The sequence below is a fragment of the Bos grunniens genome, chromosome 24 (assembly GCF_055505025.1).
Source record: "Bos grunniens cultivar Pamir isolate PY7600 chromosome 24, Bosgru_T2T1.0, whole genome shotgun sequence".
Classification (NCBI taxonomy): Eukaryota; Metazoa; Chordata; class Mammalia; order Artiodactyla; family Bovidae; genus Bos; species Bos grunniens.
The window spans coordinates 45080009-45092616 of record NC_141188.1 but is presented as its reverse complement, the minus strand read 5'-3'; the positions used below and the strand labels follow the sequence as shown (position 1 = coordinate 45092616).

The 12608-nt window shown below is 46.7% G+C and overlaps 1 protein-coding gene across 48 annotated transcripts in view; it reads right to left on the bottom strand.

The window, feature by feature from the left end:
* Window positions 1-2345: 2345 nt before the first annotated feature.
* LDLRAD4 (low density lipoprotein receptor class A domain containing 4) overlaps window positions 2346-12608 on the bottom strand; it is a 175150-nt gene continuing 164887 nt past the window's right edge. For 33 of the 48 annotated variants that reach the window (XM_086373300.1, XM_086373288.1, XM_086373292.1 and 30 more), the window contains 2 exons: window positions 9965-10015; window positions 2346-8639 (listed from right to left, as the gene is read on the bottom strand). In XM_086373300.1, the coding sequence (XP_086229426.1) occupies window positions 8103-8639; window positions 9965-10015 (588 nt within the window). In that variant the 3' untranslated portion in view covers window positions 2346-8102. Of the gene's footprint in view, window positions 8640-8816; window positions 8870-9964; window positions 10016-12608 lie in introns of all 48 variants that reach the window. The other 15 variants (XM_086373331.1, XM_086373330.1, XM_086373333.1 and 12 more) reach the window with 4 other exon arrangements.

Sequence of the window (12608 nt, the reverse complement as noted above, 5' to 3'; positions counted from 1 at the left end):
ATTGCTAACAAGGTAAAGAGGGAGTCATAGCTGAGACTTAACATCTACAAAATGGAAAAAAGTGCTCAAAAAATTAACAATTGAAATGAAAAACAGATTAGGTTAAAAAGAGAGAGAGACCATTCAAGGAAAATAGTGAAACAACCTTTTAAAGTATCAAAACAGTTTTTTTTTTTTTTTTTTTTTTTTTTTACTGAATCAACATTCTGCATGTAGCAGGGTGCTGTTTGCAGCTCCCAACAAAGGGAAAAGAGTACATGTATTAAGGTCACCTTCCTGCCACTAGTGAAAATAATGACTATGCCTTCAAATACAGTCTTTAGTTTGTTTTAGAATCTACCTTCTATTTATTTACGGACAGAAGATGTTACTGTAGTCCTTTATGCTCCAGTAAGATATGGAGCTATTGGCTGTCTCATTTCAGTGATAAAGTATCTGTTCCAAGGCCACTGTGAGTGGATCGCTGAAGGTTCTTTTTCAAAGATGTCTCCCAAAGGTTCAGTGAGAGGGCTGCCTGAATTGCTAGTCCATTTGCTTAGCAGTTGGCAGCTCTGCTGTTTCACAAACGATCCAATGCACAGAAGTCAGTCCAAGAAAGCCAGAGACTGGGGAGTGGGGGTGGGTCTGGGGTCCAGTGCTGCCCCCAAAGTGCAGTGGGAGCTCCCACATGTGGGGGCGAGGGCGGGGAAGGAGCCCATTCCCCACCAAGGAGGGAGGTGTTGGGCTCTGTCACATCTTGTGCCGAGTGTAGCCCAAGTGGAAAATGGCAGGTCCAGACCTTGGCATTTCTGTCCCTGGCCGGGCAGCAAGCAGTACCTGGGCTTTGGAGAACCCACGTGGGGTTCCTTGGCCTCCAGTGCTTCAGCTCCAGCCCGACAGACAGCTCCTGGACCCCCAGCAGCTTCCCAGCCTCTTGTCTGCTTTAGGCCTGGGGCTTCTGTCATCTTCAGGGTCTTGCAATGCATAGCCAGCCAGGGCTGCAGGAAAGGTCCCACAGGCCCCTGACGATGGAGATCAGCAGTCCCGCCTGCTGCCCTCCAGCACAGCCTCTTGTTCCTCAGGGCTACACAGAGCCCTGCTGCCTAAATGGACACCAGGGACCCACACTGACTGTCTCCTGCCACCCCCGGAGCAGCTCAAGGTAACCTCCCTGCACCCGGACCTTAGACCCAGGCAACCACACATAGAAATGGGTTTACTGAACCCAGTCCAGTAAGAATCAAGCCCAACTGTGAGGAAAGTTTATATACTGGTCTTACTTGACTGAGGGATATAAGTTTGGGGAAAAGTCTTTAAATTTTCTTAACTGCTGAGTAAGAAATTATAAAATGTATTCAATAGCATAATGTGGTTTGTCAGTGACTGCTATTTTAAGAGAAAGAAATCCTTTTCTTACAGCTAATTTCCTCCTTACAGTTTTCTAATCCCCTTTCCAAAATAATCTAAAAAATAATTCAGAATCTGAAATGAGTGTTATAGGAGCTCCTTGGCAGTCTAGTGATTAAGACTCCGTGCTTTCACTGCCGTGGCCGTTTTAAGCCCTGCTCAGGAAACGAAGATCCTGCGACCCACGTGGTGTGACCAAAACAAAAATGGGTTTATAACTAGAGTTTTAGGCCCAGGCATTTATTTAAATGGTACTTTAAGATTTCAGTTTCCAAAGTTCATTTACTAATGTATAGAAATGCAAAAATACATTAATTTTTTATATTAATTTTTTTCCTGCAATCAAGCTAAACTCAGTTATACGCATTTCAGTATTCTTGCTTGGAGAAGTCTATGGACAGAGGAGTCTGGTGGGCCACAGTCCACGTATTGGAAAAAGTTGGACACGACTGAACAACTAACATTTACACTTCACTTTTGGTGGACTGTATGAGGTTTTGTACATTCTCAATCATGTAATCTGTGAATCTATGTACTTATTTGGAGCTCATCTCTCAGTGAAGGAATCTTGAATTCCTTTTGCTCCACCATCACAAACTGAAAACTGATACAAACGACCTCAGCCTCTGAGGGCACCTGCTGAACAGTTCCTATTAGTTTCATTCACGTTTTCTTCTGAGTTGACTCCAGTTTGTGACAGCGTCCAGAAGCCTGAAGTGACACCTGTCAGGTGACAATCCCTGAATGTCCTGTGTAGAAACCAGAACTGTATGATGTGATCTACCAGTGTTGTTTATAGCAGAATATAGCGATTTCTGAAAAGTCAGAATAAGAACCAAATAAGCATCAGAAACATTTCTGAGACGATTTTTTAAGTACTTACAGTCCCCACCACCCCCAGCCAATATATATTGTGAAAAGATTTTTTGTTAAAAAAAAAAAAAAACAAGAGACACATGTATCACTGATTATTTTTAATGATTTTAAGCTGCAGTTCAACCACAGCATTAAAAACAGTCAGGAAGGGCTGATTTCATAATACACAGCACTAGAGCATCATCGTCCTTTAAGGATTGCGATTACAGACCTTGGGTCTAGGAACTGTATCATCACTCAGACAGGCAGGTACAAAACAGCTGGAAATCCTTCTCTGTGTATAACTGGGAATTACATTGAACAGTAAGCACAAATGGCGGTTTAAAAAAAGACCATGACTTTGGATTATCATAGGTCATGTGAACCTGTGATACTGAACCTAATGACTATTGAAAAGTTCAGATACAGCTGTATGTGTCATTATAAAGCAGCCTAGTGAAAGTGAACTAAATGCTATTAATAGTATTACGCATATTTAAAAATAGCTTTTATATCAGAAAATGTGATTTTTGAAAGCTATGAAATGAAGAATAGTAATACAGGAGGCAAGCACATTAAAATGAACCTGCATCAGTAACAGTAAAGTTTAAGCCTCTATTAGTCCTGTAGAAAGGCAGCCATGCTGTGTACCAGCTTTAGTGCTTCAGACAACAACCTGCTCAGCGTCCTGTGCAGGGGAGGGGTTCTGACAGGGAGGAGCCTCCACCCTTGACTTGAGCCACCAGGACCCTGCTGCTAGCAGAGAGCAGACAGCAGGGGCTCTGAGTGCAAAACACAGACCCTAATCATCTTGTGGCCCCTGAAAAGCACAGCTGGAGGACTGACCTCTGGTCTGTTAGCATCAAGAGCTGCAGAGGCACTTGCAGTACTTATTTTGTGGATGAGAGTAATTCTGTCGTGATTTTCAAATCAGAACACATACTGCAGAACAAATAAAAAACAATTAACTAGAATTAACATCCTCTGATGACAGAATAAACTGGAAGTATGGATCAGCTGGGCAGTATTTCACCAATGACCTCCATGGACAGAACTTGGAAGGAGGCCCACACCCAGAGTTTGTTTCATCAGTGGTTTTAGTGAATGTTGTCACTTCTTTCTTTTTTGACTATTAGAATATTTGAAGATAAACACAAAGGTCACTATCAGAATCGCGAGAGCTGGAAGTAGATGCTTTGTCGGGGAATGGCGTGATCCCTGGTCAATGGCAAAGCCTAGTTTGGTTCTGGGGTAGTTTTCACCAGGATATATCAAAGGGAAGGGATTAAGCCTTCACTCGGCTAGCTGACTGCCAGTCTGTTCATTATAACCCGTAACAGACATTTTTCTGAGAATGGGGTCTTCTCAAGTGGACTGGTTTGTTCAGAGTTATTTTTCTCCAAACACTACTGCTCATTCAATGGTTCACAGCTTCCATTTGTCAGAAAGGCACAGAGAGACCGATGGTCATAAATGCATCTAGACTGCACAATCCTTGCTGCAGGCCACTGTGCTCACTCTGACCTAAGTTCTGCAAAGTTTTACAGTTTTAATGAAAAGTGCATTCTTCACTGGGTCTGCCCTCTTCATTCTACAACGTAAGATAGAATATGTTTTCATAAAGCAAGTTGAAAAAACCAGCATTTTTCCTGACTCTAATACTGGTCCAGCTGAACTTGAAGGGATTAAAAATAAGCATCTGGTGGCCCCAGAAGGCTACAGAATTTTAAAAACTTATTTCTTAAAAAGTGTTTTCACAGCAAAGATGCAACTCTGATTGCTGTATATAGGCTGCGCTTGCTTGTTCACACTTATTTCCCTTGTGTTATAATATTGATATTTAATAAGAAAATAAATGACATAGACTTTATCTGTATGCATTCACTCAGATTTCCTTACAAAAGAGGACAAAACACATAGGCATTCACAAATTCTATGCCATTTCTGTTAAATCTGGTTCCAATACATTATATTGCAGTACCATTTTTGTTCCCCCCATTGGGTAGGATATGTGCATAATCTAGTCAAGTTATATATACAGCACCTTACAAAATGAATATGTGACAGACACTGAAAGCACCGCCACGAGTGAGGCATGACCTCGTCAGCTGAAGTTAGAACATGTGGCACTTCAGTCACTCTGAAACTGCTGCACTCTGAGCTCTGTGGAAGGATGTGGATCCTCATCACCTGCATCTCTGGACAGTTCTCACCCAGCACCGTGCACACTGAGGACAGCACCGCTCACAAGGCCTCCCTTCCTGAGCCAACCTGAAGGCAGTAGCAGCAAATGACCGTCTAACCCTGGCTGTGAATACAGACCCAAGATGCAGCACTTGGGGAGTAAAATAACCTAAGCTGAGATCCTGATTTCTAGGGAATCCACACAAGGCAGGTGAGCCGCTAGGACCCTTTCATGGTTGGGGTGAGAGTAGGTGTTTCATCTGCCTTTGTTGGGCCCCTTTAGACACAGTGTCCTCACACTGGGGGGACTTGCCAGTGCATCTCCACTTCACCAAAGCCATGGTAACCAAGGCGACCATGCAAAGGGGGAGCCTGGTCCCTGGTCTTCCACCAAGAAGTGGGGAGCAGGTGTCTGTCACTGCGAGGCCACACACCCAGCACCAGTATCCTTCCCAGTTTTTTCCTCATAGACACTGCTGAGCTTTGGAAATTTTAAGAAAAATGCAGGGTACACCAACGTGTTGTCATTGGAAACAGCAGACCTCAAGCAGCAGCCTCAGCACCACAAACACAATGCTTGGGGAGCAGCCCCCAGCTGCCATGTCTCAGCCAGGCTGACCCACACATAAGCCATGTGGCCAGCAGCGGATGGAAGCTGCTTTGGAGGGGCATATGGCCCCAGCCAGTGTCTGCAGGGACACCCCCTCCAGAGAGCAGGCGGATGTAAGGCCCGGGACTACCTGTCAGGATGCAGCCTCTGGCTCTGAGGAAGGCAGAGACTGGAATGGATTCTGCCAGGTCTGAGCACTTCTGCAAAGTGCTGGCCTTTGAGCCCTTCTTAAGATGACAAAATACACGTAAAGAGCAGTAACTCGAAGTTAGAGACATGCTTATCTAAGCACAGATCCCTGTGCTGGGGTGAAAGGCCTGCAGTTTCCTGCTGGCCCCTTCCTACTAGCCCCTGTCCTCCTCTCCCAGCTGCAGTTAGTGGATTTAAGTGTCATTCTCAGGACAAACCTGCCTGTGTTTTGCATGTTTCCCTGTGCTGATTGGGCTGTGTATCCAAGTGTATTTGTGGTGTGGAGGACAGAGAGTAGGGCTGTCAAGCTTTTTAAACACTGAATTTTGGTCACAGAAGAACTCTAAATGCGTGGCTTGTTTAGCAAAATCTCTTTTGTAGGAAAGGACAACCTCAGTGAGGAACAACAGGCTTCCTGAAAAAGTCAACAGATGCATGAATCTTCCTGTAGGTGGGCCTGCTCAAGGCTCACACCCAGGGTGTTGGTGAGACTGTGGAGCCCAGCTTCCACCCACTGCTCCCTGGTCACCTGACTCTGGCATCTAACCTGGATGCCACTGACTAGGCTGCAGCTTCAGAGCCATGTCTCCTTTCCATGCCAGGCCACACAACTTTCGAGAGAGTAGAGACCTAAATCACCTTATCCCTGTATGGAAGGGAGACTGACCTAATTGAATTTAGGACCTCAGCTTTTAAACTAATTCATTACAGAGGCCCAGCCTCAGAGACCATCCAAGTCATGCTTTGAATAGTTAGAGATGCGGACATCTTTAACTATTTACATTAGAGGCAGTTATCTAATAGGGTGGCTGAAAGGGAGCAACCTCTGTTTTAAAGGACAATTAAAGTTATTTGAATTATTGTTTTGCCAGTACCATGGACAGAGGCCAGATGTTCAGGTACTTGCAGAAATTTACCACTTTCGGAGCATAACTCACCATTGTGGGCTAGAACCATAGACTGGGCTCACCCACTCTCCCAAAAGTGCTGGCGAAGTTTGGAATGACGACACCATCAGCCAACCTCGTCCTGCACCTGGGAGGATGCCTGACTGAATCTGCCGCAGATGAGGACAGGCACTTCCCCATATTCACCACCAACTCAAGGTGAAGCCTCCATCAAGCAACCATAGGCTCGTGGTCAAGGCCGTCTGACCTCGTTGGGGGATGAAGGGGTCCTCTGGTCAGGTCCCCCGGAGCTCTGCCTGTCCTAGGGCTCCCACTGTGGCCCTCAGGAGGCACACTGCCCAACAGGATCTGAAGCATGAGTGACAACCGCTGACCATTTTCTCCTAAGGTAGACCAACTACTTGTGTGGATGTCACTGTGAAATGGATGAAGATTCCAATCCTCCAGACAAAACCCGGGACTTACCGGCCAAGAAGGGCCTCAGAAAGGGCAGCAGACAGGACCTGAGGTTGACAGTGCTCTGCCAGCAGCACAAGGGCACCTCACCAGACAACCACACCCAAGACGACAACACTAAGAACTGAGTGGACACTTGGACCTGCAGGTCAGAGACCCTGCAAGACCAGGTAGGGACTGCACAGAAGCCCCCACCTGGGTGAAGGAAAGGCAGATACTCTGCAGAAGGAAGTTACTGTTAGGGGAGAATGGACGTTACAAGATTGAAGTCTTCTGGCCGAGTTTAGCTGCAGGTTGTGCTTTTCATTTTCACCCAAGGCTCTGAGTCACTCCCTGCCCAGCTCTGCTCTCCAGGAGAGGCTGAGTGGCCCAGCAGCATGGCTGGTTCTGAGCCCTGCGTCTCTCCCAGGCGCTGGTTCCCATATGGGGCTGGTTCCCTTCCTCAACTCAGGAGTTTCTACACACACAGAACCCCCAGCCAGTGTCGGGCAACACAAGGGCAGCAAGCACATCGGAGCCACTGCTGAGTCTCACTGATCAGCCATCCAGGCCTGAACTCAACTATCCAGGGAAAAACAGACCACAGGAAACACTGAAATCACATATTTCAACAGTATAAAAATAACCACCTTGCATTTTAAACAATTTATTGCATAAAATAGTATATTATCTGAGTATATTTCATGCTACAGTGAAAAAAAAATCAATTACTGCAGAAAGTGCCCTGCTGGAGCACTAGGGCAGCACTGTGTGATGTGTGAATGAAGGCGTAAAACACACAGCCTGAGGCTGGAGGGACTCAACCCACCAGGGATGTGGGAGTTTCCTCTGCTCCATCCAGTCTGCAGGTGCCTTGGTGATGCATGCCCTGTGATGACTCTCTTCACAAGTGTAAGTTAGCAGTATGTTAGGCTACCTCCCCAAACACCCTTTCCTGCACAATTATGGGGGGAACATTATTATGGGGCCTAATGATGCATAGGTGAGAAAACAACATACAGGACTTCACATAAAGCTTCCTCATGTTAAACAATGAAGATAGTGCAATTTTTAAAAACACAGCATCACAACACAGATTTAACTCCTTGCATTCATCTGACTTCACTTTATACCTTGGCACACAAAGCAGAAACTTCAAATCATATTTTTTTAAAACAAAAGTTCCACAGTTCGGGGGGAAAGCAAACTAGCGAATCTTCCCCATAATGTATAACATTTTCCTCTGTATTCGGTTAATTGTAAAACAGGCATTCTGGCCTCTGCTTTCACATTAAAGTCAAATACCTCGTGGGTTTTATTTCATGGTGTCTTCAAAGCACCCTTTTGTGTTCTCATGCCCACACTTCGCCAAAACCAGCCCTGTCCCGTCTCTGCCGCAGGTGAATACTGTTGTGGCCAGACTGGAGGTTTACGCTATTCCTTTCTGCGTGTGGTTCCCCTGAAAAGAACTGTTCTGTTTTACTGAGTTCTGCTGTGCTGCGACGCCCCCATTTCTTTTCTCACATCAGGTGTGCTCACAGGTCAGACGCACTCCCTGGGCTTCCTGTCCGTGCCCTGGTCGGGCAGCTCCGTGCTCCAGGGCCTTCCCGCTGGAGCAGCAGTCTGCTCCCCCTGTGTGCGCTGCTGTGCTGGGGGTGGGAGGGAGTGGCGGCCGGGTAGTGGCCCATCGCCTCACTGTAGGCCGGGGGCGGCCCCGCCATCCTCCCAGTACTACTGCAGGTGCTGGCACTGATGCCTGAATTGCTGCTGGGTGGGCATGGGCCCCCACTGTACACGGATACGCCTATCAAGTCGCTGTCAAATACAGTTCGGTTGGGCGGTGCCCGCACCGACTCTCGGTTGAGTTCCATCTGCTGTTCAGGGTCCCGGAGCTGCAGGGTGCAGGGCCCCTGGTAAGGAGGCGGCTCCTCCCCGTCCGACAGGGAGATGGTGGGGGGAAGGTCAATCTCGTGCTGCACGTAGGGGTAGGTGGGCTGGAAGCGGCTGAACCGATCCCTCTGGAGAAAAGGTGGGGCAGTCACCCCATCCCTGCACCGCGGGGCATACATGGTCTGCAGGGAAGAGAGGAACGGCTGCGAGATGTTCTCAGCACAGTGATGACCACGGACGTGACGGCCGCAGGGAAATTCACGCCTGGTCTGTTCTCACCCATCTGACAACTTCCCCCACCAAAAAAACAAGTAAAGACTATTCCAGGAAAAAAAGTTTTCTCATTCCTAATGACTTACATCACTCACCTTGCCAAACCCAGGATGGTTCAGCAACGGATAATTGCAGTTACCTGAAAATGTAGGTTTAATGGAGTTATTGTATGTGCTATGTGTACATTTCCCACTGGGTTAAGAAGAATACAGGAGCCCCCACCCCCAGGCCAGCCCCCCACATGACATGCTCTTTTTTATAGAAAGTAAGGACAGCCCCTCTGCTTTCTCAAGCCCCTTCCAGCTCTTAGACCTGTGATTCAGAGGAGTGGGGAAAGGGACAGAATTTCCTTTGTAATTGCAAGTTGCAACTTCACGGGCCTGTACTTGGAGCAGATACAAGGCTGGGACAACTTATGACTTATTTATAGGAACCTGTTGCCCTATCAGTTACTTTAAAATATGAAACAAGTGACTTTTTCTTTCTGGCTTCTAGACTTATCCAGTTATTTTGGATAAAATTTCCTGTAATTTTTAGCAAACAACATGAAAAATGTTTTATATTCCAAAGTAAAGATGATTATAGATTTTTTTCCCCCAAAAGAATCCAGACATTTTATTTAACATAACTTATTCACCATTCAACTTTCTTCTAGAGGAAAGACATACATATATAAAGATATATATTCATCCATCAACTTCTCTCATACCATATTTTTAACTTAAAAGCAAAAAACTTATTTTCCCAATTGTATGTGTGTGCATGCTCAGTCGTGTCCAACTCTTTGCAACCTCATGGACTGTGGTCCACCAGGATCCTCTGTCCATGGAATTTTTCAGGGAGGAATACTGGAGTGGGTTGGCATTTCCTACTCTAGGGGATCTTCCCCACCCAGAGAACGAACCTGCATTGGCAGGCAGATTCTTTACCACTGCACCACCTAGAAAGCCCCTTCCCGATCATACTAAGTCTTTATTGAATCTGTTACAACACTTTTATGTTTTGGTTATATTGGCCTCCAGGTATGTGGGATCCTAGCTCCCTGGCCAGGGACTGAACCCCTTGCATTGGAAGGTGAAGTCTTAATACCACTGGACCACCAGGGAAGTTCCTCCCCCACCTCTTAAACCAGGTTATTAGCACACATCCTAGTCTTTGTGCTGACACATTCAACCCTTCCACCAATTTTGTTCATTTCCTGCCACCCACACCTCGCCAGTCTCCAATCCCTTACCTCTGAGGTGGGCCGAGGTTCAGAGCCGTCTGAAGGCCACAGGCACCCTTCCTGGGTGGGGAGCAGGGAGTGGACATCACAGGAAGATAATTAGTTTCACGTAGCAGCACCCAAAACCAAGGCATCACACACACTCTGCTGAACACAGACTGTTTAACACCCAGGACCACAAAGCCCAGCCCTTAATCTGCACCTCGAGGAAACCTGTGGCCACAAGTACAACAAATCTCCCCACAGTAGCATTGAGAAAGGTCTGGAATCTCTCAATCTACACATGTGTGTGTGCAACTCTGGTATCAAGCCTTCCGAGCTGGGGCTGCCCGTTAACAGCAGCAGAAGGAAAGCACTGCCCATCTACACCAGTGGGCTTTCAAACTGAAAACTGAGTTTCCCAAACCTAAGAGCCTTCTGGGCATCTTCCAATGAACTGATTCTTCAGTACAAACATTCACAAGGTAAGTGGAACCTGAGATTGAGTTGTAGTATCTTGTTTCACAAATGTTTGGCCAGGCTGACAAGCAAACAGTAGGCATGACTAAGGATCACTTCTAAGACCATGAACCTGTCAACCGAGTATTTCCATGTGGTATCCCTTCTGAACTCATTGTTGACTACAGCAGGGTCTGCTGGGCTGTTGTGATTGATAAGAACTGCATCAGAGTGAGGGTAGTGCCCACATTTTTGGATTCCAAAAGAATAAGTACACATGATCTGCCATCGTAGCCTCCTGTGACCTGAAAGTGACCAGAGGCAGACCTAGGAGGCGAAGGTGACCTTCAGAGGCAAAGGTGACCTTCCCTGCTCCCTGCAGGCCAGCGTCCAGCACAGCCCCCCTCACTGCAAGCAGGTGGCATCCTTAGGTCTGACTATACAACCATGTAACGGCAATAGGCCACAGAGTGACTAACCAGGTGTCCAAGCCCCAAGCGTTGAGAACAGCACAGAACACCCTCCACTGTTTCCAGGACTCAGAATTCTACTCTTGGTGACAACAGCAGAAGATTAAAGCACAGGGAACAGCCTGATGGCCAGAACTCACAACGCCAGATGAAGCAGGTGAGGAAGGACCCAGAAGGGTGGCGCATTTTCTGAAAATGGCAGTAACCATTCTCAATGGTTTTATTTCCCTAGAAATTAGCAAAACTGAAAAAATGCCTGGAAAAGATTCACACCAAGTCCTGTACACACTCAGTCCTGTATTTCACCAAATTCACATCAACCTCTCTGTTTCTAAATCCACATGCTTCCCAGCCCTGCTTCTCACAGTCCCTCCTGTCAACCCCACCCCTCCAGACCTCCCCTCCCCCTGCTTCTCTGGCCACTCAGCCTGTTCCCCCTGGGGACACGTCTACATCACCACCGCCACAGCGACCACAGCAAATGCCCCGGGGAGCCAGGTCCTCTGACCATGGCAGAGTAAGCTGAGAAATAAGTTAGCAGTTTATAGAATTTACAGCAACAGGAATGAAATCAAGCCAGCACCACTACCCAGGCCCATATGCACTGCATCTCTCCTAGCTGTGTGCTTGTGAGAACTGTTCACTCAAGCTGTGTCCACAGAGCACCTCTTGGTGACCTAAAGATGCCCCCATGGGTGCCGCGGGGAGCAGGGCCACCAGGACCCAGGCCCACAATGGCCTTGGGCCACCACGAGGGGCTCCAGGGAATCTGCATGTTGTGGAGAAGGAACAGGACAGCTCTGGATCTCACAGGCTGAAGATGCATGTTTTCAGACTCCTTTATCCTCGAGGAATCTGCTTTGTATTTTACTCCTCCAGCCACACTGGCAGGAAACTTTCCCCTAAGTTGAACCTGACACTAAAACATCTGTATTAAAGATTAAAAAATCATGTGCTCTTCCAAGTGATTGTCTTTACCATCCCAATGATCCAGATATGCCGGCTGCAGACCCAGAACACAATGACTGCATTTTTTCCTTTTAAATCTGGCACTTTTTTCGGGCTGGATGATGAGTGGAAAATCAAAATTGTCTTTTTTAAAGTTGTGGTAAGTTATATGTAACATTTACTATTTTAATCATTTGAAAGCATATGGTTCTGTGGCATTAAATCCATCCACTTGCCATGCACTGATCGCCGCATCCATCTCCAGAATTTGTCTTCTTCCCAAACTGAGACACCACACCTACTAAACACCAACTCTGTATTCCTTCCACCCAAGGCCCTGGTGACCAGCACTCTACCCTCTGTCTCTATGAATCTGACTGTTCTAAGGACCTCATCCAAGTGGAATCATACAATACTGTCCTTACTTCACTGAGCATAATGACTTTATGGCTTATCCATGGTGCAGCCAGTGTCAGCATTTCCTTCCTTTTTAAGGATGAGTAATAATCCACTGCAGGGACATACTGTATTTTGTTACTCATAGGTATCTTGGTTGGGTCCACCTTTTGGCCATCATGAATAATGCTACTGTAAACGGGGGTGTACAAATCTCTCTCTGAATCTCTGCTTTTCATGGAGGAGAACTTTTGGGTCATGTGGTAACTCCATGTTTAATGTGGAGGGGTGGTGGGAACCACTACTGTTTCCCATAGTGGTGGTACCATTTCACATTCTCACCAATGAGCACAGGGTTCCAATTTCTTGCCAATCCTGATCTTCTAGTTTCTTGATAACCA